At 54.3% G+C, this 24,984-nt stretch overlaps 2 protein-coding genes across 2 annotated transcripts in view; one reads left to right on the top strand and one right to left on the bottom strand.

Annotated features, from left to right (window-relative positions):
• Positions 1-5,094: 5,094 nt before the first annotated feature.
• The window catches only part of LOC145517098 (uncharacterized), a 437,457-nt gene continuing 417,567 nt past the window's right edge, over positions 5,095-24,984 (bottom strand). Inside the window, exons 119-125 of the mRNA XM_081519356.1 lie at positions 23,210-23,467; positions 22,483-22,594; positions 15,572-15,829; positions 14,844-14,955; positions 10,429-10,654; positions 7,933-8,190; positions 5,095-7,318 (exon numbers count right to left, since the gene is read on the bottom strand). The gene's annotated coding sequence lies outside the window, so the exon portion shown is untranslated. The remainder of the gene's footprint in view (positions 7,319-7,932; positions 8,191-10,428; positions 10,655-14,843; positions 14,956-15,571; positions 15,830-22,482; positions 22,595-23,209; positions 23,468-24,984) is intronic.
• On the top strand, positions 10,997-13,722 carry LOC145517249 (uncharacterized). Its single transcript, XM_081519521.1, has 3 exons — positions 10,997-11,189; positions 11,589-11,901; positions 12,154-13,722. Exons 1-3 carry the CDS (start codon positions 11,055-11,057, stop codon positions 12,780-12,782), a joined length of 1,077 nt encoding a protein of 358 aa, XP_081375647.1. The 5' UTR covers positions 10,997-11,054; the 3' UTR covers positions 12,783-13,722.

The following is a 24,984-nucleotide window of genomic DNA, read 5'->3' as shown; positions in this document are numbered from 1 at the left end:
GTACTTTTTAATGAGGCCAAAGTCTCAGAAAAAAAAAAAAAAAGCTTCACAATGAAGTGCTCAAGGAAGCTACAAAATAAACTTTCAGAAAAGTTTAGTAGTTTTTTTAATAGGGTGACGGAGAGCTATACCTATCCCATATATGTGAATTTAGGTTTAAACTAGATTCCCCTTGGCTATTTTATAAGACAAAAAAACCCACATCACCCCCTTTCACTCCCCCCCCGCCGCCAAAAAGTGTTTTAATCTATTGAATTTTTGTGTCCTCAGTTGTGTCTGATTCACGGCAACTCACGATCTCTACACAGCCAGGCTCTTCCGTCCATGGAATTCAGGGCAATTTGTTCTGTCACAGTAAATGCCCACCCTGGGTGATCCAAACGGAAGGGCTCAGAGGCTCCTGAGAGACTAACTCCTTTCAGCTGAGCACAGAGCTGGCTCCTCACTGGGATGCCTGTGGCCTGGGGCTCCCAGAGGGGAGAGCACCACTCGCCCCACCGTGTGTTCACAGCTGGAAGTGCAGGCTGCTCCTCACTCCCCCTTGACAGTGTCCCTGAGGGCAGAACAGTGTGAAGTTAATCAAGGTGGAAACGCAAACTCCAATGCAAGCAAACTTCCCACAAGGTCTCCAAAACCACTCAGGAACAGGGTATTGGAAACTGCAGGGGATGACATGAATGGAGATGGAGACTTGACACCTTACACCGAGTTCACTTCCAGTTATCCCTAGACAAACATTCCATGAAAACTTGTCACAAATCTAGAGGAACAATGAGCAGAAACCGGACACGTGCTTTGAGTCTTCACACACAAAACTAAAAGGCAGTCCACAAAAAAAACCAGGAGAATACAGTGGACTTTGCAAAATCAAAGATATCTACTGTGGGAAAGACCTCAGTACAAAAGCAAAAGACAGGTCATACATCGCGAGACGAATGAGTGGAAACACAAAGCTTATCAAGGATGTGTCTCCAAACAGACAAAGAACACCAACACAACAAGCCTGTGAAAACTAGGGAAAGGTCTGAAGGGACACCAGACTGAGGAAGACACACACAGAGTATCCCGGATGATGTCCAGCACTGAGGGCCTGAAGAATCAACAGTCTAGTTGTACCTCCTCAGGCCTGTGTGACCCTGGGTGAGGCCTCTGTTTCCCGGTGGCTCTGAGAGATGGACAGGGAGGAAGGGGAAGAGAAATCACTTGCATTTCTAATACTCACAGCAAAGTCTTCCAATGAGAAGGGAATTATCGCCCCCACTGACAATGCCATTCACTGAAGTGATCCCCACGGGTCCATCTAACCCAGAAGGGAAGGAAGGACCTGTTCTCACAAAACAGCGAGAGATGGAAGAAGGAAGATCAAGCCCACACCAATCCCTGGAAAGAGAAGCTGTGCTCAGGGCTTGAAAGAATTCCTATTTGGAAAATGATATCCCAGCCCCACAAGGCAATCCACAGCTTCGATGCTATTCCTCCCAAAATGCCAATGCATTTTCGCACCCAACCAAGAATTGCAAAAGGGGTACGGAAACAGAAAAGAGCCTAAATTGTCAATACAATCCGACGAAAAAGCCCCGATACGGACATCCAAGGTTGTGTGAAAGGAAATTAGACGACCAAACTAGGATCCTCAGGAGAGTATCGGAGAAGGCAATGGCGACCCACTCCAGTACTCTTGCCTGGAAAATGCCCTGGACGGAGGAGCCTGGTAGGCTGCAGGCCATGGGGTCGCGCAGAGTCAGACACGACTGAAGTGACTTAGCCGCAGCAGCAGCAGCAGGAGCCGGACAGTATGCTATTGGGAATACAACAACACACACAGATCCAGATCGATGGAATAAAGTTGAGGGTCCAGACACAGACCCCAGCATCCATGCTCAACTCATCTCTGACACAGAAGGGGAGAATATCCAAATGGGAACAAGAAAGCCTCTTCAATACATGTCCATGGGAAAACCAGACAGCTACATCTGAAGAACGCTATTGGTTTTGATCTCAGACCACCTCAATATCGGGGAAAACCTCACCCTAAAGGCTGATGTCATGAGATAGCTAGAAAGAAGCGTAGGTCAAAGGCTCCTTAACATCAGAGTCTCCTTGCCATTTGCTGGGCGGAGGTAGAAATGGGTCTCTTCAAGTAAGGGAAAGAGGTACACGAAGTACACCAATGGGTTTCCATCCAATGGAACCTCTTCACAACAGAGAAGCTAAGCATTCACAAATGCAAAAGAGAGGAAACGGAACACGAGAGACTCCTTGCAAGTGGTGTATCTGAGAAGGGGTTCATATGGAAAGAGACGAAGAATGCACAGCACTCAGATTCCAAGAAACACCACCACCACCCTTGACCCTTCCCCCATGACCAACTCCGACCTAAAGCCTTTCTCTCCCTCTAACCTATCCCTAAAACATAACCCTCATCTAATCATATACATGTGCATTCCTAGCATCCATCCGTCCACACACGAGAGAGAAAGAGGAAGACACAGACTGAATTGAGAAAGGAAAAGAGAGGGACACAGCCAGAGAGAGACACGGAACCAAAGAGAGGAAAGGAGTCGATGGTCCAGACTTTTCATCAATCTGTCTCGAAGGTAGAAGCAATGACAGCGCCCATCCACCCCAGAAGGGGGAAAAGGACGGAAGGTTTGGAGAGGAAAAGACAAGAACGCAGGGAGCCATTAGAAGCTCAGCCACCCGCAGAAGCCGAGCTGGGACACTTGAACAGAATCTCAATGGAAACAGAGGACCAGAAAGTTGGCCACTCTTTTCTATAAGAGAGGGAGACCTTCGAGTCTTCCTTTCGGTCCTCCAACTTGGATGCGAGGTCTCAAAACAGTCAGGAGGGGGAGTGCCTTTTCCTGGGTACCACGGCACATCCAGGCCTCGTTCTGCCCCATTCTGTGCTGTGTCAGCCCAGGAAGGAATCTTTCTTTCTGAAGTCTCAGCGCACACGCTCCACGTGATATCGGCCCCAGGTGGAAAGGCATGGAGCTGCTCGTAGGCCGACAGACCTAGGAAGCAGATGGGAGAATGACCGCCACTCTGCAGATGGAGAGACTGGGGAAACCCTGAGGGGCATATGCTTGTCCAGGGCCACACCACTTATGAGAAGAAGGAGCCTGGTCTGAGAGCAGCGGGGCCCTCGGAGCTCAGGCCCTGGCTGCACCCAGGCCTCCCCAGGGCTGTCGGCTGGGCTGGGTGGGTGTCACTGTGCCTGCACATGGCTTAAGGGTGGTGGTCGAGCAGTCAGAAACCCAGAGATTCCCTTGGGAAGTTTTGGGGAAGGGACCTCAGCACGAACCCCAGGAAATGTTGTCACCTGCCGGCAACAGAACCCAACAGAACCCGCAACCCGGGTATCCAGGCCTCGAGAGCGGAGAGGAGCCCCCAGCCAGATCACTTGCTGCCGAGATGTTCTGCTGTTTGCCCCTGCCCAGAGGCCGGGGCCTCAGGAGAGCTCACAGGCAGTGTGCGTGGGCACCCTGTCGACGTTGGCTCAGGGCACCCCCGAGACGCCTCTGGCCCTTTGCCCGGAGAAACAGAAAGGTAACACGGGGAGCCCCAGGCCGGGCCAGGCCACCTCTCCCATGCCACCCGGAAACACCGGGTCCTTTGCCTGTGTGTGTGGATGCGGGTTTCTCGGGGTGTGTCTCCCTCAAGGAAGCCCAGGCGGATGTGGGGTCAGAAGCCTGCGGACAAGTTGTGTCCACACCCCAGGGGAGAGCATGCTGGGCGGGATGGGGAGAGTGCGGGCAGGGCCGGCCGCCCAGGCTGACCTCACACCCTCAGGTGGGTCTCTTTCCTCCCGGGTGGGGATCTGAGCAGACACACGTCTCTGACCCTTCTGGGCAGAGAAGTTCGAGCAGGCCGAAGCAGCGGCTCCACTGGCCAGGCCCAGCTCGGAAAACTCCCAGCATGGCTGGCTGACGGTCACTGTCGTTGCAGAGCTTCCCACGTGATGAGGCCGAGGACGGGGACACCCCATCCAGCTCCCGGAGGGAGGGGTCGGAGCACCACCCCCCCGCCCGTGAGGCCCAGTGCAGGCTCCAGGTGAGCGTGCCCACGGAGGCATCAGCCCCACCGGGGGCGAAGCGGAGGCGGGGAAGGCCTGCTGCCGAGACACCGCCCAGGATACACCCGGCGGCCCAGTCTGAGGCTGCCACGGAGCTCAGCACACCCGGCTCCGACCCAGAGTCCCGAGAACCCCGGCCTCTGAGGCAGCAGGAGGACCTGGAGCCCAGCACGCCAGAGCACAGAGGTGAGGACGCTGGGGCTGGTGTACGGGAGTGTGTGCGGAGGGGGTGCTGAGCTACACAGGGACGAGTCCCCGAAAGCTGCTGCTGGGCCTGCAGCAAGCGCTGGCCTCACACCCCCCGCCCCCCATCTTGCACACTTCAGTCCCAAAAGACATCCGACCCTGGGTATTCTTTGGGAATCTCTTGGAAGCTTTCTGTCCCGGGATACGCACATGCCAAGGCTGGCCTGCGGGCAAACGATGCTTCTCCCACAGCTCTAGCACTGGCCTCCAACTGGAACCAGGCTCCACTTCCCAGACCTGTCCCTACAGAGGTGGTGGCTCCAGGTGCAGGACCCAGGGATCCACCGAGGGCAGATGGAGAACCGAGACTTGCCCTCGCAGAGACACCAGGCCAGCTGGGTACTGGCCAGCACACCGGGCAGATCGGATCTCCGTGCCTGCAGGACCCCCAGCCCCAGGCACTGATGTCCCACCCCCTCAGCCAGAACCTCCACCTCCACGTGCACCTCTACCTGCTCGGCCTTTGGCAGGAGAACCCGAGGCAGAGGAGGAGTCACCGCCTCGGCAGGGAGAGCCTGCCCTGGCTCCCGCGCAACACCCAGACGCCCACGATGACTCACCCACCCCTGCAGGGTGAACGAGCCCCCGCTCTGGACAGAGACCCAGAGCCCTTGCCGGAAACACCACGTCCAGGGGAGCGGTCGGCTCTGCAGCCTCCATCCCTGTCTGCTCACCGTGGACGCCGTCAACTCGGTCTGCCCCCAGGGGACATGGAGTTCCTTTCCCCCGAACTGCTTTGCGTTTGGTTTGTTTCCACCTTTCTGGTGATGTTTTCTTTTTTGCATGGTTTCCTGTATTTTTGTTGGTTAAGTTGGGATTAGTAAACTTTTTCATCATTGTTGCAATTTGGGAACACTGTTGTGTAACTCTGGTGATACTGTGTTACCATCACCACTTTGTAGTTTCAGACCCGTTCCATCTTTATGCCCCACCCCCCAACAAAGCCTGGATTCAAGGCAAGCACGCCCTGTTCATCCCTCCGCCCGATCCTGAACACAATTTCATCTTTTCTTTCTGCATTCCTTCCTATATTCTTGGTGTCCCCAATCAATGACTCTCAGTGAAATGACTGAAGCAGTTTTTTTCGGACGCTCCACCTACTGTAAGACTCCACTGGAGAGTTCTCATGTTTATGTCCTTTGAACTAGCCTTTGATATCTGAAAGGACGTTGTACGTCCTTTCAAGATACCACGTGCCAAACGAAGCCCTTTTGGCAAATGCCATCATTATCTCCAGGCAGGCATTGCTGTTTGAAGGGTGCCATCTCAGCCAGAAGGCAGAGGCTGAGCTCCTCTTGTTGCACCAGCTCCCAAAAGAAGCCAAGAAAGGGAGCTGTTACAACAAACCACCCCAACGCCCAGGAAAGCGTTCTTCATGACAGAAGGCTAGAAAATGACCCAACATCCTTGTGGCCCAGAACCCCTCTAGAAATTCACTGTTCCATAAAAAAGAGAAACAGATGGGAAGTTCCAAGGAGAGGCAATGCCCATGGCCAGTGTATTTTAGAGACGGCCTGACCGCTCCGGGGAAGACACGCACTGACAGAACCCCTTGGGAAACAGCCGTGATAGTCCTCACTGTCGTAAGGGATTCCTCTGGGGACAACCTGCCCTGGGCACCACACGAGGGAGCAGACCGGCTTCTCTTCCTCTGCCCCCACACCATTGACTCATCAAGGCAGCTCAGGTGTTCTCATGCCCTGCCTGCCTGCCTGCCTGGCTCATCCGTGAGCTGTGACCACCTCCAGGACAGGACTCCACCTTCTGCTCTCTGTGTACCGTGAATCTGCACACAGTGGGCTTTCAGAACCTTAGGAGACTTGAGCCATTCCCACTCGAGCCAGAACCCTCCCCAGGAAGGAAAACAGCTGTGGAGTCCTTTTGGCCCCAGCACTGGTTCCGAAACCCTGGCGGCTCCTAGAGCCTCTACGGTGTGAAGAGGGAGGTCCCTTTTGACAGAGCTTTCCGGCCGTCAGATCTAAGCTGCTGTTTCACTGTCAGCTGTGTCTCTTCCGTTGCAGCGTTGCAGGTGGGCCACGCTGCTCCAAAGGAGCTCACAAGCTGAGTTTCAAGGGAGGTATTGAGAGGACAGGGATGGCTACAACGTGCTGCAAACTGAGTGAGGGTCCCCACAATCCTCAGCAAAGGTCTGTGGTGTGCAAGTGGGGAGCAGAGGGCCCCCAAGTTCCAAAGGAAGGGAGGTACTCGGGAGCTAAAGCCCTTGGCTTCTGTGGTAGCAGCTGCAGATGGCAGCTCGTCCACAGTGCACTTCGAATGAGGTCATATGAGCGGGACTCTGGAAATGGCTCCGAAATCCAGAGAAAGGGGTCAGGGTATGTGGGAATCCGGCGGGGGTGGGGGGTGGATGAAGGAAGGTGTCCTTCCTCTCTCCAGTGCAATTTGGTTTGGTGAGTCTCAAAGCTACCAGATGGCACTTCCCAAGTCAGGCCCCCGCAGGAATCAGGGTGGGCTGCATGCCTCGTCCCCTGCCACAGGGACAAGCCACACCAGTGGCCTCCCTGAGCTCCAATGGCCGGATCTGGGGGTTCTGTCTGGGTGCACACCTCCTTGCTCTGGCCAAGTTCCCCCCTTCTCTGAGCACCAGCTTCATCCTCTCGAATGAGGACATCGATTGCTACCTTGGCACGTTACTCTCTTCATCCTGTGAAGACTCATTAGGCTTATCCTACAATTACTAGCTGGCCCGAAGAGATATCTCCTGAATCCAGATTAAGCTGGAGTCTCCCAGGCTCATCTGGCATGTCTTCCCTGAAGTCTGCCAAAACCCACACCCTTGCATTTCCAGGGACTCCCCTTAGCCAGCTGGGCAGAAAACCCAGCATGTTTCAAACAAGCTGACAGACAAGCGGGAGAGGACTCACGGGCAGACGGCTTCCCTCAGGTCTCGGGTGGAGCTCTGGGACCACAGCAGCAACAGGCCATCCCAGCCCCTGGGCTCAGCAGCGCCCTCATTCTCACGCCGGCGGCTCTGCCCTGAGGGGAGCAGGAAGGTCACCAACTGCCGCAGGCGGACCTCACGCCCCTCCCACTGCTGGAGCCTGACCTCCCCCGGCCCCACCCCTTCCCCTACCCGAGCAGGACGAGAGCTCCTCTTCCCCTGGCTTCTAACGTGAGGCCCGGCCCTCAGCCCCGATTGGGCACTGCCCCAGTCCGGAGCCAATCACAGTGGCCAAGGAGGTGGAAGCCACCGATTGGCCAGGGCCAGGTCATGTGACCATACTCCCCAGGAAACTCAAATATTACCAAGATTCCCTAAGAAACCAATGAACAAAATTATCCAGTAAAGGCAAACCGTACTTTTTAATGAGGCCAAAGTCTCAGAAAAAAAAAAAAATGCTTCACAATGAAGTGCTCAAGGAAGCTACAAAATAAACTTTCAGAAAAGTTTAGTAGTTTTTTTAATAGGGTGACGGAGAGCTATACCTATCCCATATATGTGAATTTAGGTTTAAACTAGATTCCCCTTGGCTATTTTATAAGACAAAAAAACCCACATCACCCCCTTTCACTCCCCCCCCGCCGCCAAAAAGTGTTTTAATCTATTGAATTTTTGTGTCCTCAGTTGTGTCTGATTCACGGCAACTCACGATCTCTACACAGCCAGGCTCTTCCGTCCATGGAATTCAGGGCAATTTGTTCTGTCACAGTAAATGCCCACCCTGGGTGATCCAAACGGAAGGGCTCAGAGGCTCCTGAGAGACTAACTCCTTTCAGCTGAGCACAGAGCTGGCTCCTCACTGGGATGCCTGTGGCCTGGGGCTCCCAGAGGGGAGAGCACCACTCGCCCCACCGTGTGTTCACAGCTGGAAGTGCAGGCTGCTCCTCACTCCCCCTTGACAGTGTCCCTGAGGGCAGAACAGTGTGAAGTTAATCAAGGTGGAAACGCAAACTCCAATGCAAGCAAACTTCCCACAAGGTCTCCAAAACCACTCAGGAACAGGGTATTGGAAACTGCAGGGGATGACATGAATGGAGATGGAGACTTGACACCTTACACCGAGTTCACTTCCAGTTATCCCTAGACAAACATTCCATGAAAACTTGTCACAAATCTAGAGGAACAATGAGCAGAAACCGGACACGTGCTTTGAGTCTTCACACACAAAACTAAAAGGCAGTCCACAAAAAAAACCAGGAGAATACAGTGGACTTTGCAAAATCAAAGATATCTACTGTGGGAAAGACCTCAGTACAAAAGCAAAAGACAGGTCATACATCGCGAGACGAATGAGTGGAAACACAAAGCTTATCAAGGATGTGTCTCCAAACAGACAAAGAACACCAACACAACAAGCCTGTGAAAACTAGGGAAATGTCTGAAGGGACACCAGACTGAGGAAGACACACACAGAGTATCCCGGATGATGTCCAGCACTGAGGGCCTGAAGAATCAACAGTCTAGTTGTACCTCCTCAGGCCTGTGTGACCCTGGGTGAGGCCTCTGTTTCCCGGTGGCTCTGAGAGATGGACAGGGAGGAAGGGGAAGAGAAATCACTTGCATTTCTAATACTCACAGCAAAGTCTTCCAATGAGAAGGGAATTATCGCCCCCACTGACAATGCCATTCACTGAAGTGATCCCCACGGGTCCATCTAACCCAGAAGGGAAGGAAGGAACTGTTCTCACAAAACGGCGAGAGATGGAAGAAGGAAGATCAAGCCCACACCAATCCCTGGAAAGAGAAGCTGTGCTCAGGGCTTGAAAGAATTCCTATTTGGAAAATGATATCCCAGCCCCACAAGGCAATCCACAGCTTCGATGCTATTCCTCCCAAAATGCCAATGCATTTTCGCACCCAACCAAGAATTGCAAAAGGGGTACGGAAACAGAAAAGAGCCTAAATTGTCAATACAATCCGACGAAAAAGCCCCGATACGGACATCCAAGGTTGTGTGAAAGGAAATTAGACGACCAAACTAGGATCCTCAGGAGAGTATCGGAGAAGGCAATGGCGACCCACTCCAGTACTCTTGCCTGGAAAATGCCCTGGACGGAGGAGCCTGGTAGGCTGCAGGCCATGGGGTCGCGCAGAGTCAGACACGACTGAAGTGACTTAGCCGCAGCAGCAGCAGCAGGAGCCGGACAGTATGCTATTGGGAATACAACAACACACACAGATCCAGATCGATGGAATAAAGTTGAGGGTCCAGACACAGACCCCAGCATCCATGCTCAACTCATCTCTGACACAGAAGGGGAGAATATCCAAATGGGAACAAGAAAGCCTCTTCAATACATGTCCATGGGAAAACCAGACAGCTACATCTGAAGAACGCTATTGGTTTTGATCTCAGACCACCTCAATATCGGGGAAAACCTCACCCTAAAGGCTGATGTCATGAGATAGCTAGAAAGAAGCGTAGGTCAAAGGCTCCTTAACATCAGAGTCTCCTTGCCATTTGCTGGGCGGAGGTAGAAATGGGTCTCTTCAAGTAAGGGAAAGAGGTACACGAAGTACACCAATGGGTTTCCATCCAATGGAACCTCTTCACAACAGAGAAGCTAAGCATTCACAAATGCAAAAGAGAGGAAACGGAACACGAGAGACTCCTTGCAAGTGGTGTATCTGAGAAGGGGTTCATATGGAAAGAGACGAAGAATGCACAGCACTCAGAGTCCAAGAAACACCACCACCACCCTTGACCCTTCCCCCATGACCAACTCCGACCTAAAGCCTTTCTCTCCCTCTAACCTATCCCTAAAACATAACCCTCATCTAATCATATACATGTGCATTCCTAGCATCCATCCGTCCACACACGAGAGAGAAAGAGGAAGACACAGACTGAATTGAGAAAGGAAAAGAGAGGGACACAGCCAGAGAGAGACACGGAACCAAAGAGAGGAAAGGAGTCGATGGTCCAGACTTTTCATCAATCTGTCTCGAAGGTAGAAGCAATGACAGCGCCCATCCACCCCAGAAGGGGGAAAAGGACGGAAGGTTTGGAGAGGAAAAGACAAGAACGCAGGGAGCCATTAGAAGCTCAGCCACCCGCAGAAGCCGAGCTGGGACACTTGAACAGAATCTCAATGGAAACAGAGGACCAGAAAGTTGGCCACTCTCTTCTATAAGAGAGGGAGACCTTCGAGTCTTCCTTTCGGTCCTCCAACTTGGATGCGGGGTCTCAAAACAGTCAGGAGGGGGAGTGCCTTTTCCTGGGTACCACGGCACATCCAGGCCTCGTTCTGCCCCATTCTGTGCTGTGTCAGCCCAGGAAGGAATCTTTCTTTCTGAAGTCTCAGCGCACACGCTCCACGTGATATCGGCCCCAGGTGGAAAGGCATGGAGCTGCTCGTAGGCCGACAGACCTAGGAAGCAGATGGGAGAATGACCGCCACTCTGCAGATGGAGAGACTGGGGAAACCCTGAGGGGCATATGCTTGTCCAGGGCCACACCACTTATGAGAAGAAGGAGCCTGGTCTGAGAGCAGCGGGGCCCTCGGAGCTCAGGCCCTGGCTGCACCCAGGCCTCCCCAGGGCTGTCGGCTGGGCTGGGTGGGTGTCACTGTGCCTGCACATGGCTTAAGGGTGGTGGTCGAGCAGTCAGAAACCCAGAGATTCCCTTGGGAAGTTTTGGGGAAGGGACCTCAGCACGAACCCCAGGAAATGATGTCACCTGCCGGCAACAGAACCCAACAGAACCCGCAACCCGGGTATCCAGGCCTCGAGAGCGGAGAGGAGCCCCCAGCCAGATCACTTGCTGCCGAGATGTTCTGCTGTTTGCCCCTGCCCAGAGGCCGGGGCCTCAGGAGAGCTCACAGGCAGTGTGCGTGGGCACCCTGTCGACGTTGGCTCAGGGCACCCCCGAGACGCCTCTGGCCCTTTGCCCGGAGAAACAGAAAGGTAACACGGGGAGCCCCAGGCCGGGCCAGGCCACCTCTCCCATGCCACCCGGAAACACCGGGTCCTTTGCCTGTGTGTGTGGATGCGGGTTTCTCGGGGTGTGTCTCCCTCAAGGAAGCCCAGGTGGATGTGGGGTCAGAAGCCTGCGGACAAGTTGTGTCCACACCCCAGGGGAGAGCATGCTGGGCGGGATGGGGAGAGTGCGGGCAGGGCCGGCCGCCCAGGCTGACCTCACACCCTCAGGTGGGTCTCTTTCCTCCCGGGTGGGGATCTGAGCAGACACACGTCTCTGACCCTTCTGGGCAGAGAAGTTCGAGCAGGCCGAAGCAGCGGCTCCACTGGCCAGGCCCAGCTCGGAAAACTCCCAGCATGGCTGGCTGACGGTCACTGTCGTTGCAGAGCTTCCCACGTGATGAGGCCGAGGACGGGGACACCCCATCCAGCTCCCGGAGGGAGGGGTCGGAGCACCACCCCCCCGCCCGTGAGGCCCAGTGCAGGCTCCAGGTGAGCGTGCCCACGGAGGCATCAGCCCCACCGGGGGCGAAGCGGAGGCGGGGAAGGCCTGCTGCCGAGACACCGCCCAGGATACACCCGGCGGCCCAGTCTGAGGCTGCCACGGAGCTCAGCACACCCGGCTCCGACCCAGAGTCCCGAGAACCCCGGCCTCTGAGGCAGCAGGAGGACCTGGAGCCCAGCACGCCAGAGCACAGAGGTGAGGACGCTGGGGCTGGTGTACGGGAGTGTGTGCGGAGGGGGTGCTGAGCTACACAGGGACGAGTCCCCGAAAGCTGCTGCTGGGCCTGCAGCAAGCGCTGGCCTCACACCCCCCGCCCCCCATCTTGCACACTTCAGTCCCAAAAGACATCCGACCCTGGGTATTCTTTGGGAATCTCTTGGAAGCTTTCTGTCCCGGGATACGCACATGCCAAGGCTGGCCTGCGGGCAAACGATGCTTCTCCCACAGCTCTAGCACTGGCCTCCAACTGGAACCAGGCTCCACTTCCCAGACCTGTCCCTACAGAGGTGGTGGCTCCAGGTGCAGGACCCAGGGATCCACCGAGGGCAGATGGAGAACCGAGACTTGCCCTCGCAGAGACACCAGGCCAGCTGGGTACTGGCCAGCACACCGGGCAGATCGGATCTCCGTGCCTGCAGGACCCCCAGCCCCAGGCACTGATGTCCCACCCCCTCAGCCAGAACCTCCACCTCCACGTGCACCTCTACCTGCTCGGCCTTTGGCAGGAGAACCCGAGGCAGAGGAGGAGTCACCGCCTCGGCAGGGAGAGCCTGCCCTGGCTCCCGCGCAACACCCAGACGCCCACGATGACTCACCCACCCCTGCAGGGAGAACGAGCCCCCGCTCTGGACAGAGACCCAGAGCCCTTGCCGGAAACACCACGTCCAGGGGAGCGGTCGGCTCTGCAGCCTCCATCCCTGTCTGCTCACCGTGGACGCCGTCAACTCGGTCTGCCCCCAGGGGACATGGAGTTCCTTTCCCCCGAACTGCTTTGCGTTTGGTTTGTTTCCACCTTTCTGGTGATGTTTTCTTTTTTGCATGGTTTCCTGTATTTTTGTTGGTTAAGTTGGGATTAGTAAACTTTTTCATCATTGTTGCAATTTGGGAACACTGTTGTGTAACTCTGGTGATACTGTGTTACCATCACCACTTTGTAGTTTCAGACCCGTTCCATCTTTATGCCCCACCCCCCAACAAAGCCTGGATTCAAGGCAAGCACGCCCTGTTCATCCCTCCGCCCGATCCTGAACACAATTTCATCTTTTCTTTCTGCATTCCTTCCTATATTCTTGGTGTCCCCAATCAATGACTCTCAGTGAAATGACTGAAGCAGTTTTTTTCGGACGCTCCACCTACTGTAAGACTCCACTGGAGAGTTCTCATGTTTATGTCCTTTGAACTAGCCTTTGATATCTGAAAGGACGTTGTACGTCCTTTCAAGATACCACGTGCCAAACGAAGCCCTTTTGGCAAATGCCATCATTATCTCCAGGCAGGCATTGCTGTTTGAAGGGTGCCATCTCAGCCAGAAGGCAGAGGCTGAGCTCCTCTTGTTGCACCAGCTCCCAAAAGAAGCCAAGAAAGGGAGCTGTTACAACAAACCACCCCAACGCCCAGGAAAGCGTTCTTCATGACAGAAGGCTAGAAAATGACCCAACATCCTTGTGGCCCAGAACCCCTCTAGAAATTCACTGTTCCATAAAAAAGAGAAACAGATGGGAAGTTCCAAGGAGAGGCAATGCCCATGGCCAGTGTATTTTAGAGACGGCCTGACCGCTCCGGGGAAGACACGCACTGACAGAACCCCTTGGGAAACAGCCGTGATAGTCCTCACTGTCGTAAGGGATTCCTCTGGGGACAACCTGCCCTGGGCACCACACGAGGGAGCAGACCGGCTTCTCTTCCTCTGCCCCCACACCATTGACTCATCAAGGCAGCTCAGGTGTTCTCATGCCCTGCCTGCCTGCCTGCCTGGCTCATCCGTGAGCTGTGACCACCTCCAGGACAGGACTCCACCTTCTGCTCTCTGTGTACCGTGAATCTGCACACAGTGGGCTTTCAGAACCTTAGGAGACTTGAGCCATTCCCACTCGAGCCAGAACCCTCCCCAGGAAGGAAAACAGCTGTGGAGTCCTTTTGGCCCCAGCACTGGTTCCGAAACCCTGGCGGCTCCTAGAGCCTCTACGGTGTGAAGAGGGAGGTCCCTTTTGACAGAGCTTTCCGGCCGTCAGATCTAAGCTGCTGTTTCACTGTCAGCTGTGTCTCTTCCGTTGCAGCGTTGCAGGTGGGCCACGCTGCTCCAAAGGAGCTCACAAGCTGAGTTTCAAGGGAGGTATTGAGAGGACAGGGATGGCTACAACGTGCTGCAAACTGAGTGAGGGTCCCCACAATCCTCAGCAAAGGTCTGTGGTGTGCAAGTGGGGAGCAGAGGGCCCCCAAGTTCCAAAGGAAGGGAGGTACTCGGGAGCTAAAGCCCTTGGCTTCTGTGGTAGCAGCTGCAGATGGCAGCTCGTCCACAGTGCACTTCGAATGAGGTCATATGAGCGGGACTCTGGAAATGGCTCCGAAATCCAGAGAAAGGGGTCAGGGTATGTGGGAATCCGGCGGGGGTGGGGGGTGGATGAAGGAAGGTGTCCTTCCTCTCTCCAGTGCAATTTGGTTTGGTGAGTCTCAAAGCTACCAGATGGCACTTCCCAAGTCAGGCCCCCGCAGGAATCAGGGTGGGCTGCATGCCTCGTCCCCTGCCACAGGGACAAGCCACACCAGTGGCCTCCCTGAGCTCCAATGGCCGGATCTGGGGGTTCTGTCTGGGTGCACACCTCCTTGCTCTGGCCAAGTTCCCCCCTTCTCTGAGCACCAGCTTCATCCTCTCGAATGAGGACATCGATTGCTACCTTGGCACGTTACTCTCTTCATCCTGTGAAGACTCATTAGGCTTATCCTACAATTACTAGCTGGCCCGAAGAGATATCTCCTGAATCCAGATTAAGCTGGAGTCTCCCAGGCTCATCTGGCATGTCTTCCCTGAAGTCTGCCAAAACCCACACCCTTGCATTTCCAGGGACTCCCCTTAGCCAGCTGGGCAGAAAACCCAGCATGTTTCAAACAAGCTGACAGACAAGCGGGAGAGGACTCACGGGCAGACGGCTTCCCTCAGGTCTCGGGTGGAGCTCTGGGACCACAGCAGCAACAGGCCATCCCAGCCCCTGGGCTCAGCAGCGCCCTCATTCTCACGCCGGCGGCTCTGCCCTGAGGGGAGCAGGAAGGTCACCAACTGCCGCAGGCGGACCTCACGCCCCTCCCACTGCTGGAGCCTGACCTCCCCCGGCCCCACCCCTTCCCCTACCCGAGCAGGACGAGAGCTCCTCTTCCCCTGGCTTCTAACGTGAGGCCCGGCCCTCAGCCCCGATTGGGCACTGCCCCAGTCCGGAGCCAATCACAGTGGCCAAGGAGGTGGAAGCCACCGATTGGCCAGGGCCAGGTCATGTGACCATACTCCCCAGGAAACTCAAATATTACCAAGATTCCCTAAGAAACCAATGAACAAAATTATCCAGTAAAGGCAAACCGTACTTTTTAATGAGGCCAAAGTCTCAGAAAAAAAAAAAAAAATGCTTCACAATGAAGTGCTCAAGGAAGCTACAAAATAAACTTTCAGAAAAGTTTAGTAGTTTTTTTAATAGGGTGACGGAGAGCTATACCTATCCCATATATGTGAATTTAGGTTTAAACTAGATTCCCCTTGGCTATTTTATAAGACAAAAAAACCCACATCACCCCCTTTCACTCCCCCCCCGCCGCCAAAAAGTGTTTTAATCTATTGAATTTTTGTGTCCTCAGTTGTGTCTGATTCACGGCAACTCACGATCTCTACACAGCCAGGCTCTTCCGTCCATGGAATTCAGGGCAATTTGTTCTGTCACAGTAAATGCCCACCCTGGGTGATCCAAACGGAAGGGCTCAGAGGCTCCTGAGAGACTAACTCCTTTCAGCTGAGCACAGAGCTGGCTCCTCACTGGGATGCCTGTGGCCTGGGGCTCCCAGAGGGGAGAGCACCACTCGCCCCACCGTGTGTTCACAGCTGGAAGTGCAGGCTGCTCCTCACTCCCCCTTGACAGTGTCCCTGAGGGCAGAACAGTGTGAAGTTAATCAAGGTGGAAACGCAAACTCCAATGCAAGCAAACTTCCCACAAGGTCTCCAAAACCACTCAGGAACAGGGTATTGGAAACTGCAGGGGATGACATGAATGGAGATGGAGACTTGACACCTTACACCGAGTTCACTTCCAGTTATCCCTAGACAAACATTCCATGAAAACTTGTCACAAATCTAGAGGAACAATGAGCAGAAACCGGACACGTGCTTTGAGTCTTCACACACAAAACTAAAAGGCAGTCCACAAAAAAAACCAGGAGAATACAGTGGACTTTGCAAAATCAAAGATATCTACTGTGGGAAAGACCTCAGTACAAAAGCAAAAGACAGGTCATACATCGCGAGACGAATGAGTGGAAACACAAAGCTTATCAAGGATGTGTCTCCAAACAGACAAAGAACACCAACACAACAAGCCTGTGAAAACTAGGGAAAGGTCTGAAGGGACACCAGACTGAGGAAGACACACACAGAGTATCCCGGATGATGTCCAGCACTGAGGGCCTGAAGAATCAACAGTCTAGTTGTACCTCCTCAGGCCTGTGTGACCCTGGGTGAGGCCTCTGTTTCCCGGTGGCTCTGAGAGATGGACAGGGAGGAAGGGGAAGAGAAATCACTTGCATTTCTAATACTCACAGCAAAGTCTTCCAATGAGAAGGGAATTATCGCCCCCACTGACAATGCCATTCACTGAAGTGATCCCCACGGGTCCATCTAACCCAGAAGGGAAGGAAGGACCTGTTCTCACAAAACGGCGAGAGATGGAAGAAGGAAGATCAAGCCCACACCAATCCCTGGAAAGAGAAGCTGTGCTCAGGGCTTGAAAGAATTCCTATTTGGAAAATGATATCCCAGCCCCACAAGGCAATCCACAGCTTCGATGCTATTCCTCCCAAAATGCCAATGCATTTTCGCACCCAACCAAGAATTGCAAAAGGGGTACGGAAACAGAAAAGAGCCTAAATTGTCAATACAATCCGACGAAAAAGCCCCGATACGGACATCCAAGGTTGTGTGAAAGGAAATTAGACGACCAAACTAGGATCCTCAGGAGAGTATCGGAGAAGGCAATGGCGACCCACTCCAGTACTCTTGCCTGGAAAATGCCCTGGACGGAGGAGCCTGGTAGGCTGCAGGCCATGGGGTCGCGCAGAGTCAGACACGACTGAAGTGACTTAGCCGCAGCAGCAGCAGCAGGAGCCGGACAGTATGCTATTGGGAATACAACAACACACACAGATCCAGATCGATGGAATAAAGTTGAGGGTCCAGACACAGACCCCAGCATCCATGCTCAACTCATCTCTGACACAGAAGGGGAGAATATCCAAATGGGAACAAGAAAGCCTCTTCAATACATGTCCATGGGAAAACCAGACAGCTACATCTGAAGAACGCTATTGGTTTTGATCTCAGACCACCTCAATATCGGGGAAAACCTCACCCTAAAGGCTGATGTCATGAGATAGCTAGAAAGAAGCGTAGGTCAAAGGCTCCTTAACATCAGAGTCTCCTTGCCATTTGCTGGGCGGAGGTAGAAATGGGTCTCTTCAAGTAAGGGAAAGAGGTACACGAAGTACACCAATGGGTTTCCATCCAATGGAACCTCTTCACAACAGAGAAGCTAAGCATTCACAAATGCAAAAGAGAGGAAACGGAACACGAGAGACTCCTTGCAAGTGGTGTATCTGAGAAGGGGTTCATATGGAAAGAGACGAAGAATGCACAGCACTCAGATTCCAAGAAACACCACCACCACCCTTGACCCTTCCCCCATGACCAACTCCGACCTAAAGCCTTTCTCTCCCTCTAACCTATCCCTAAAACATAACCCTCATCTAATCATATACATGTGCATTCCTAGCATCCATCCGTCCACACACGAGAGAGAAAGAGGAAGACACAGACTGAATTGAGAAAGGAAAAGAGAGGGACACAGCCAGAGAGAGACACGGAACCAAAGAGAGGAAAGGAGTCGATGGTCCAGACTTTTCATCAATCTGTCTCGAAGGTAGAAGCAATGACAGCGCCCATCCACCCCAGAAGGGGGAAAAGGACGGAAGGTTTGGAGAGGAAAAGACAAGAACGCAGGGAGCCATTAGAAGCTCAGCCACCCGCAGAAGCCGAGCTGGGACACTTGAACAGAATCTCAATGGAAACAGAGGACCAGAAAGTTGGCCACTCTTTTCTATAAGAGAGGGAGACCTTCGAGTCTTCCTTTCGGTCCTCCAACTTGGATGCGGGGTCTCAAAACAGTCAGGAGGGGGAGTGCCTTTTCCTGGGTACCACGGCACATCCAGGCCTCGTTCTGCCCCATTCTGTGCTGTGTCAGCCCAGGAAGGAATCTTTCTTTCTGAAGTCTCAGCGCACACGCTCCACGTGATATCGGCCCCAGGTGGAAAGGCATGGAGCTGCTCGTAGGCCGACAGACCTAGGAAGCAGATGGGAGAATGACCGCCACTCTGCAGATGGAGAGACTGGGGAAACCCTGAGGGGCATATGCTTGTCCAGGGCCACACCACTTATGAGAAGAAGGAGCCTGGTCTGAGAGCAGCGGGGCCCTCGGAGCTCAGGCCCTGGCTGCACCCAGGCCTCCCCAGGGCTGTCGGCTGGGCTGGGTGGGTGTCACTGTGCCTGCACATGGCTTAAGGGTGGTGGTCGAGCAGTCAGAAACCCAGAGATTCCCTTGGGAAGTTTTGGGGAAGGGACCTCAGCACGAAACCCAGGAAATGTTGTCACCTGCCGGCAACAGAACCCAACAGAACCCGCAACCCGGGTATCCAGGCCTCGAGAGCGGAGAGGAGCCCCCAGCCAGATCACTTGCTGCCGAGATGTTCTGCTGTTTGCCCCTGCCCAGAGGCCGGGGCCTCAGGAGAGCTCACAGGCAGTGTGCGTGGGCACCCTGTCGACGTTGGCTCAGGGCACCCCCGAGACGCCTCTGGCCCTTTGCCCGGAGAAACAGAAAGGTAACACGGGGAGCCCCAGGCCGGGCCAGGCCACCTCTCCCATGCCACCCGGAAACACCGGGTCCTTTGCCTGTGTGTGTGGATGCGGGTTTCTCGGGGTGTGTCTCCCTCAAGGAAGCCCAGGTGGATGTGGGGTCAGAAGCCTGCGGACAAGTTGTGTCCACACCCCAGGGGAGAGCATGCTGGGCGGGATGGGGAGAGTGCGGGCAGGGCCGGCCGCCCAGGCTGACCTCACACCCTCAGGTGGGTCTCTTTCCTCCCGGGTGGGGATCTGAGCAGACACACGTCTCTGACCCTTCTGGGCAGAGAAGTTCGAGCAGGCCGAAGCAGCGGCTCCACTGGCCAGGCCCAGCTCGGAAAACTCCCAGCATGGCTGGCTGACGGTCACTGTCGTTGCAGAGCTTCCCACGTGATGAGGCCGAGGACGGGGACACCCCATCCAGCTCCCGGAGGGAGGGGTCGGAGCACCACCCCCCCACCCGTGAGGCCCAGTGCAGGCTCCAGGTGAGCGTGCCCACGGAGGCATCAGCCCCACCGGGGGCGAAGCGGAGGCGGGGAAGGCCTGCTGCCGAGACACCGCCCAGGATACACCCGGCGGCCCAGTCTGAGGCTGCCACGGAGCTCAGCACACCCGGCTCCGACCCAGAGTCCCGAGAACCCCGGCCTCTGAGGCAGCAGGAGGACCTGGAGCCCAGCACGCCAGAGCACAGAGGTGAGGACGCTGGGGCTGGTGTACGGGAGTGTGTGCGGAGGGGGTGCTGAGCTACACAGGGACGAGTCCCCGAAAGCTGCTGCTGGGCCTGCAGCAAGCGCTGGCCTCACACCCCCCGCCCCCCATCTTGCACACTTCAGTCCCAAAAGACATCCGACCCTGGGTATTCTTTGGGAATCTCTTGGAAGCTTTCTGTCCCGGGATACGCACATGCCAAGGCTGGCCTGCGGGCAAACGATGCTTCTCCCACAGCTCTAGCACTGGCCTCCAACTGGAACCAGGCTCCACTTCCCAGACCTGTCCCTACAGAGGTGGTGGCTCCAGGTGCAGGACCCAGGGATCCACCGAGGGCAGATGGAGAACCGAGACTTGCCCTCGCAGAGACACCAGGCCAGCTGGGTACTGGCCAGCACACCGGGCAGATCGGATCTCCGTGCCTGCAGGACCCCCAGCCCCAGGCACTGATGTCCCACCCCCTCAGCCAGAACCTCCACCTCCACGTGCACCTCTACCTGCTCGGCCTTTGGCAGGAGAACCCGAGGCAGAGGAGGAGTCACCGCCTCGGCAGGGAGAGCCTGCCCTGGCTCCCGCGCAACACCCAGACGCCCACGATGACTCACCCACCCCTGCAGGGAGAACGAGCCCCCGCTCTGGACAGAGACCCAGAGCCCTTGCCGGAAACACCACGTCCAGGGGAGCGGTCGGCTCTGCAGCCTCCATCCCTGTCTGCTCACCGTGGACGCCGTCAACTCGGTCTGCCCCCAGGGGACATGGAGTTCCTTTCCCCCGAACTGCTTTGTGTTTGGTTTGTTTCCACCTTTCTGGTGATGTTTTCTTTTTTGCATGGTTTCCTGTATTTTTGTTGGTTAAGTTGGGATTAGTAAACTTTTTCATCATTGTTGCAATTTGGGAACACTGTTGTGTAACTCTGGTGATACTGTGTTACCATCACCACTTTGTAGTTTCAGACCCGTTCCATCTTTATGCCCCACCCCCCAACAAAGCCTGGATTCAAGGCAAGCACGCCCTGTTCATCCCTCCGCCCGATCCTGAACACAATTTCATCTTTTCTTTCTGCATTCCTTCCTATATTCTTGGTGTCCCCAATCAATGACTCTCAGTGAAATGACTGAAGCAGTTTTTTTCGGACGCTCCACCTACTGTAAGACTCCACTGGAGAGTTCTCATGTTTATGTCCTTTGAACTAGCCTTTGATATCTGAAAGGACGTTGTACGTCCTTTCAAGATACCACGTGCCAAACGAAGCCCTTTTGGCAAATGCCATCATTATCTCCAGGCAGGCATTGCTGTTTGAAGGGTGCCATCTCAGCCAGAAGGCAGAGGCTGAGCTCCTCTTGTTGCACCAGCTCCCAAAAGAAGCCAAGAAAGGGAGCTGTTACAACAAACCACCCCAACGCCCAGGAAAGCGTTCTTCATGACAGAAGGCTAGAAAATGACCCAACATCCTTGTGGCCCAGAACCCCTCTAGAAATTCACTGTTCCATAAAAAAGAGAAACAGATGGGAAGTTCCAAGGAGAGGCAATGCCCATGGCCAGTGTATTTTAGAGACGGCCTGACCGCTCCGGGGAAGACACGCACTGACAGAACCCCTTGGGAAACAGCCGTGATAGTCCTCACTGTCGTAAGGGATTCCTCTGGGGACAACCTGCCCTGGGCACCACACGAGGGAGCAGACCGGCTTCTCTTCCTCTGCCCCCACACCATTGACTCATCAAGGCAGCTCAGGTGTTCTCATGCCCTGCCTGCCTGCCTGCCTGGCTCATCCGTGAGCTGTGACCACCTCCAGGACAGGACTCCACCTTCTGCTCTCTGTGTACCGTGAATCTGCACACAGTGGGCTTTCAGAACCTTAGGAGACTTGAGCCATTCCCACTCGAGCCAGAACCCTCCCCAGGAAGGAAAACAGCTGTGGAGTCCTTTTGGCCCCAGCACTGGTTCCGAAACCCTGGCGGCTCCTAGAGCCTCTACGGTGTGAAGAGGGAGGTCCCTTTTGACAGAGCTTTCCGGCCGTCAGATCTAAGCTGCTGTTTCACTGTCAGCTGTGTCTCTTCCGTTGCAGCGTTGCAGGTGGGCCACGCTGTTCCAAAGGAGCTCACAAGCTGAGTTTCAAGGGAGGTATTGAGAGGACAGGGATGGCTACAACGTGCTGCAAACTGAGTGAGGGTCCCCACAATCCTCAGCAAAGGTCTGTGGTGTGCAAGTGGGGAGCAGAGGGCCCCCAAGTTCCAAAGGAAGGGAGGTACTCGGGAGCTAAAGCCCTTGGCTTCTGTGGTAGCAGCTGCAGATGGCAGCTCGTCCACAGTGCACTTCGAATGAGGTCATATGAGCGGGACTCTGGAAATGGCTCCGAAATCCAGAGAAAGGGGTCAGGATATGTGGGAATCCGGCGGGGGTGGGGGGTGGATGAAGGAAGGTGTCCTTCCTCTCTCCAGTGCAATTTGGTTTGGTGAGTCTCAAAGCTACCAGATGGCACTTCCCAAGTCAGGCCCCCGCAGGAATCAGGGTGGGCTGCATGCCTCGTCCCCTGCCACAGGGACAAGCCACACCAGTGGGCTCCCTGAGCTCCAATGGCCGGATCTGGGGGTTCTGTCTGGGTGCACACCTCCTTGCTCTGGCCAAGTTCCCCCCTTCTCTGAGCACCAGCTTCATCCTCTCGAATGAGGACATCGATTGCTACCTTGGCACGTTACTCTCTTCATCCTGTGAAGACTCATTAGGCTTATCCTACAATTACTAGCTGGCCCGAAGAGATATCTCCTGAATCCAGATTAAGCTGGAGTCTCCCAGGCTCATCTGGCATGTCTTCCCTGAAGTCTGCCAAAACCCACACCCTTGCATTTCCAGGGACTCCCCTTAGCCAGCTGGGCAGAAAACCCAGCATGTTTCAAACAAGCTGACAGACAAGCGGGAGAGGACTCACGGGCAGACGGCTTCCCTCAGGTCTCGGGTGGAGCTCTGGGACCACAGCAGCAACAGGCCATCCCAGCCCCTGGGCTCAGCAGCGCCCTCATTCTCACGCCGGCGGCTCTGCCCTGAGGGGAGCAGGAAGGTCACCAACTGCCGCAGGCGGACCTCACGCCCCTCCCACTGCTGGAGCCTGACCTCCCCCGGCCCCACCCCTTCCCCTACCCGAGCAGGACGAGAGCTCCTCTTCCCCTGGCTTCTAACGTGAGGCCCGGCCCTCAGCCCCGATTGGGCACTGCCCCAGTCCGGAGCCAATCACAGTGGCCAAGGAGGTGGAAGGCACCGATTGGCCAGGGCCAGGTCATGTGACCATATTCCCCAGGAAACTCAAATATTACCAAGATTCCCTAAGAAACCAATGAACAAAATTATCCAGTAAAGGCAAACCGTACTTTTTAATGAGGCCAAAGTCTCAGAAAAAAAAAAAAAATGCTTCACAATGAAGTGCTCAAGGAAGCTACAAAATAAACTTTCAGAAAAGTTTAGTAGTTTTTTTAATAGGGTGACGGAGAGCTATACCTATCCCATATATGTGAATTTAGGTTTAAACTAGATTCCCCTTGGCTATTTTATAAGACAAAAAAACCCACATCACCCCCTTTCACTCCCCCCCCGCCGCCAAAAAGTGTTTTAATCTATTGAATTTTTGTGTCCTCAGTTGTGTCTGATTCACGGCAACTCACGATCTCTACACAGCCAGGCTCTTCCGTCCATGGAATTCAGGGCAATTTGTTCTGTCACAGTAAATGCCCACCCTGGGTGATCCAAACGGAAGGGCTCAGAGGCTCCTGAGAGACTAACTCCTTTCAGCTGAGCACAGAGCTGGCTCCTCACTGGGATGCCTGTGGCCTGGGGCTCCCAGTGGGGAGAGCACCACTCGCCCCACCGTGTGTTCACAGCTGGAAGTGCAGGCTGCTCCTCACTCCCCCTTGACAGTGTCCCTGAGGGCAGAACAGTGTGAAGTTAATCAAGGTGGAAACGCAAACTCCAATGCAAGCAAACTTCCCACAAGGTCTCCAAAACCACTCAGGAACAGGGTATTGGAAACTGCAGGGGATGACATGAATGGAGATGGAGACTTGACACCTTACACCGAGTTCACTTCCAGTTATCCCTAGACAAACATTCCATGAAAACTTGTCACAAATCTAGAGGAACAATGAGCAGAAACCGGACACGTGCTTTGAGTCTTCACACACAAAACTAAAAGGCAGTCCACAAAAAAAACCAGGAGAATACAGTGGACTTTGCAAAATCAAAGATATCTACTGTGGGAAAGACCTCAGTACAAAAGCAAAAGACAGGTCATACATCGCGAGACGAATGAGTGGAAACACAAAGCTTATCAAGGATGTGTCTCCAAACAGACAAAGAACACCAACACAACAAGCCTGTGAAAACTAGGGAAAGGTCTGAAGGGACACCAGACTGAGGAAGACACACACAGAGTATCCCGGATGATGTCCAGCACTGAGGGCCTGAAGAATCAACAGTCTAGTTGTACCTCCTCAGGCCTGTGTGACCCTGGGTGAGGCCTCTGTTTCCCGGTGGCTCTGAGAGATGGACAGGGAGGAAGGGGAAGAGAAATCACTTGCATTTCTAATACTCACAGCAAAGTCTTCCAATGAGAAGGGAATTATCGCCCCCACTGACAATGCCATTCACTGAAGTGATCCCCACGGGTCCATCTAACCCAGAAGGGAAGGAAGGACCTGTTCTCACAAAACGGCGAGAGATGGAAGAAGGAAGATCAAGCCCACACCAATCCCTGGAAAGAGAAGCTGTGCTCAGGGCTTGAAAGAATTCCTATTTGGAAAATGATATCCCAGCCCCACAAGGCAATCCACAGCTTCGATGCTATTCCTCCCAAAATGCCAATGCATTTTCGCACCCAACCAAGAATTGCAAAAGGGGTACGGAAACAGAAAAGAGCCTAAATTGTCAATACAATCCGACGAAAAAGCCCCGATACGGACATCCAAGGTTGTGTGAAAGGAAATTAGACGACCAAACTAGGATCCTCAGGAGAGTATCGGAGAAGGCAATGGCGACCCACTCCAGTACTCTTGCCTGGAAAATGCCCTGGACGGAGGAGCCTGGTAGGCTGCAGGCCATGGGGTCGCGCAGAGTCAGACACGACTGAAGTGACTTAGCCGCAGCAGCAGCAGCAGGAGCCGGACAGTATGCTATTGGGAATACAACAACACACACAGATCCAGATCGATGGAATAAAGTTGAGGGTCCAGACACAGACCCCAGCATCCATGCTCAACTCATCTCTGACACAGAAGGGGAGAATATCCAAATGGGAACAAGAAAGCCTCTTCAATACATGTCCATGGGAAAACCAGACAGCTACATCTGAAGAACGCTATTGGTTTTGATCTCAGACCACCTCAATATCGGGGAAAACCTCACCCTAAAGGCTGATGTCATGAGATAGCTAGAAAGAAGCGTA

The sequence above is a fragment of the Giraffa tippelskirchi genome, chromosome 8 (genome assembly GCF_054371585.1).
Source record: "Giraffa tippelskirchi isolate mGirTip1 chromosome 8, T2T-mGirTip1v1.2.pri, whole genome shotgun sequence".
Classification (NCBI taxonomy): Eukaryota; Metazoa; Chordata; class Mammalia; order Artiodactyla; family Giraffidae; genus Giraffa; species Giraffa tippelskirchi.
This window is presented reverse-complemented; position numbering and strand designations above follow the sequence as displayed.

Excerpts from the sequence above, each read along its gene's own strand:
- LOC145517249 (XM_081519521.1), top strand. The coding sequence starts at position 11,055 with ATGTTCTGCTGTTTGCCCCTGCCCAGAGGCCGGGGCCTCAGGAGAGCT. Across the intron at positions 11,190-11,588 it reads TTGCCCGGAGAAACAGAAAG|AGCTTCCCACGTGATGAGGC; the intron begins GTAACACGGGGA and ends CTGTCGTTGCAG. Across the intron at positions 11,902-12,153 it reads CAGCACGCCAGAGCACAGAG|CTCTAGCACTGGCCTCCAAC; the intron begins GTGAGGACGCTG and ends CTTCTCCCACAG.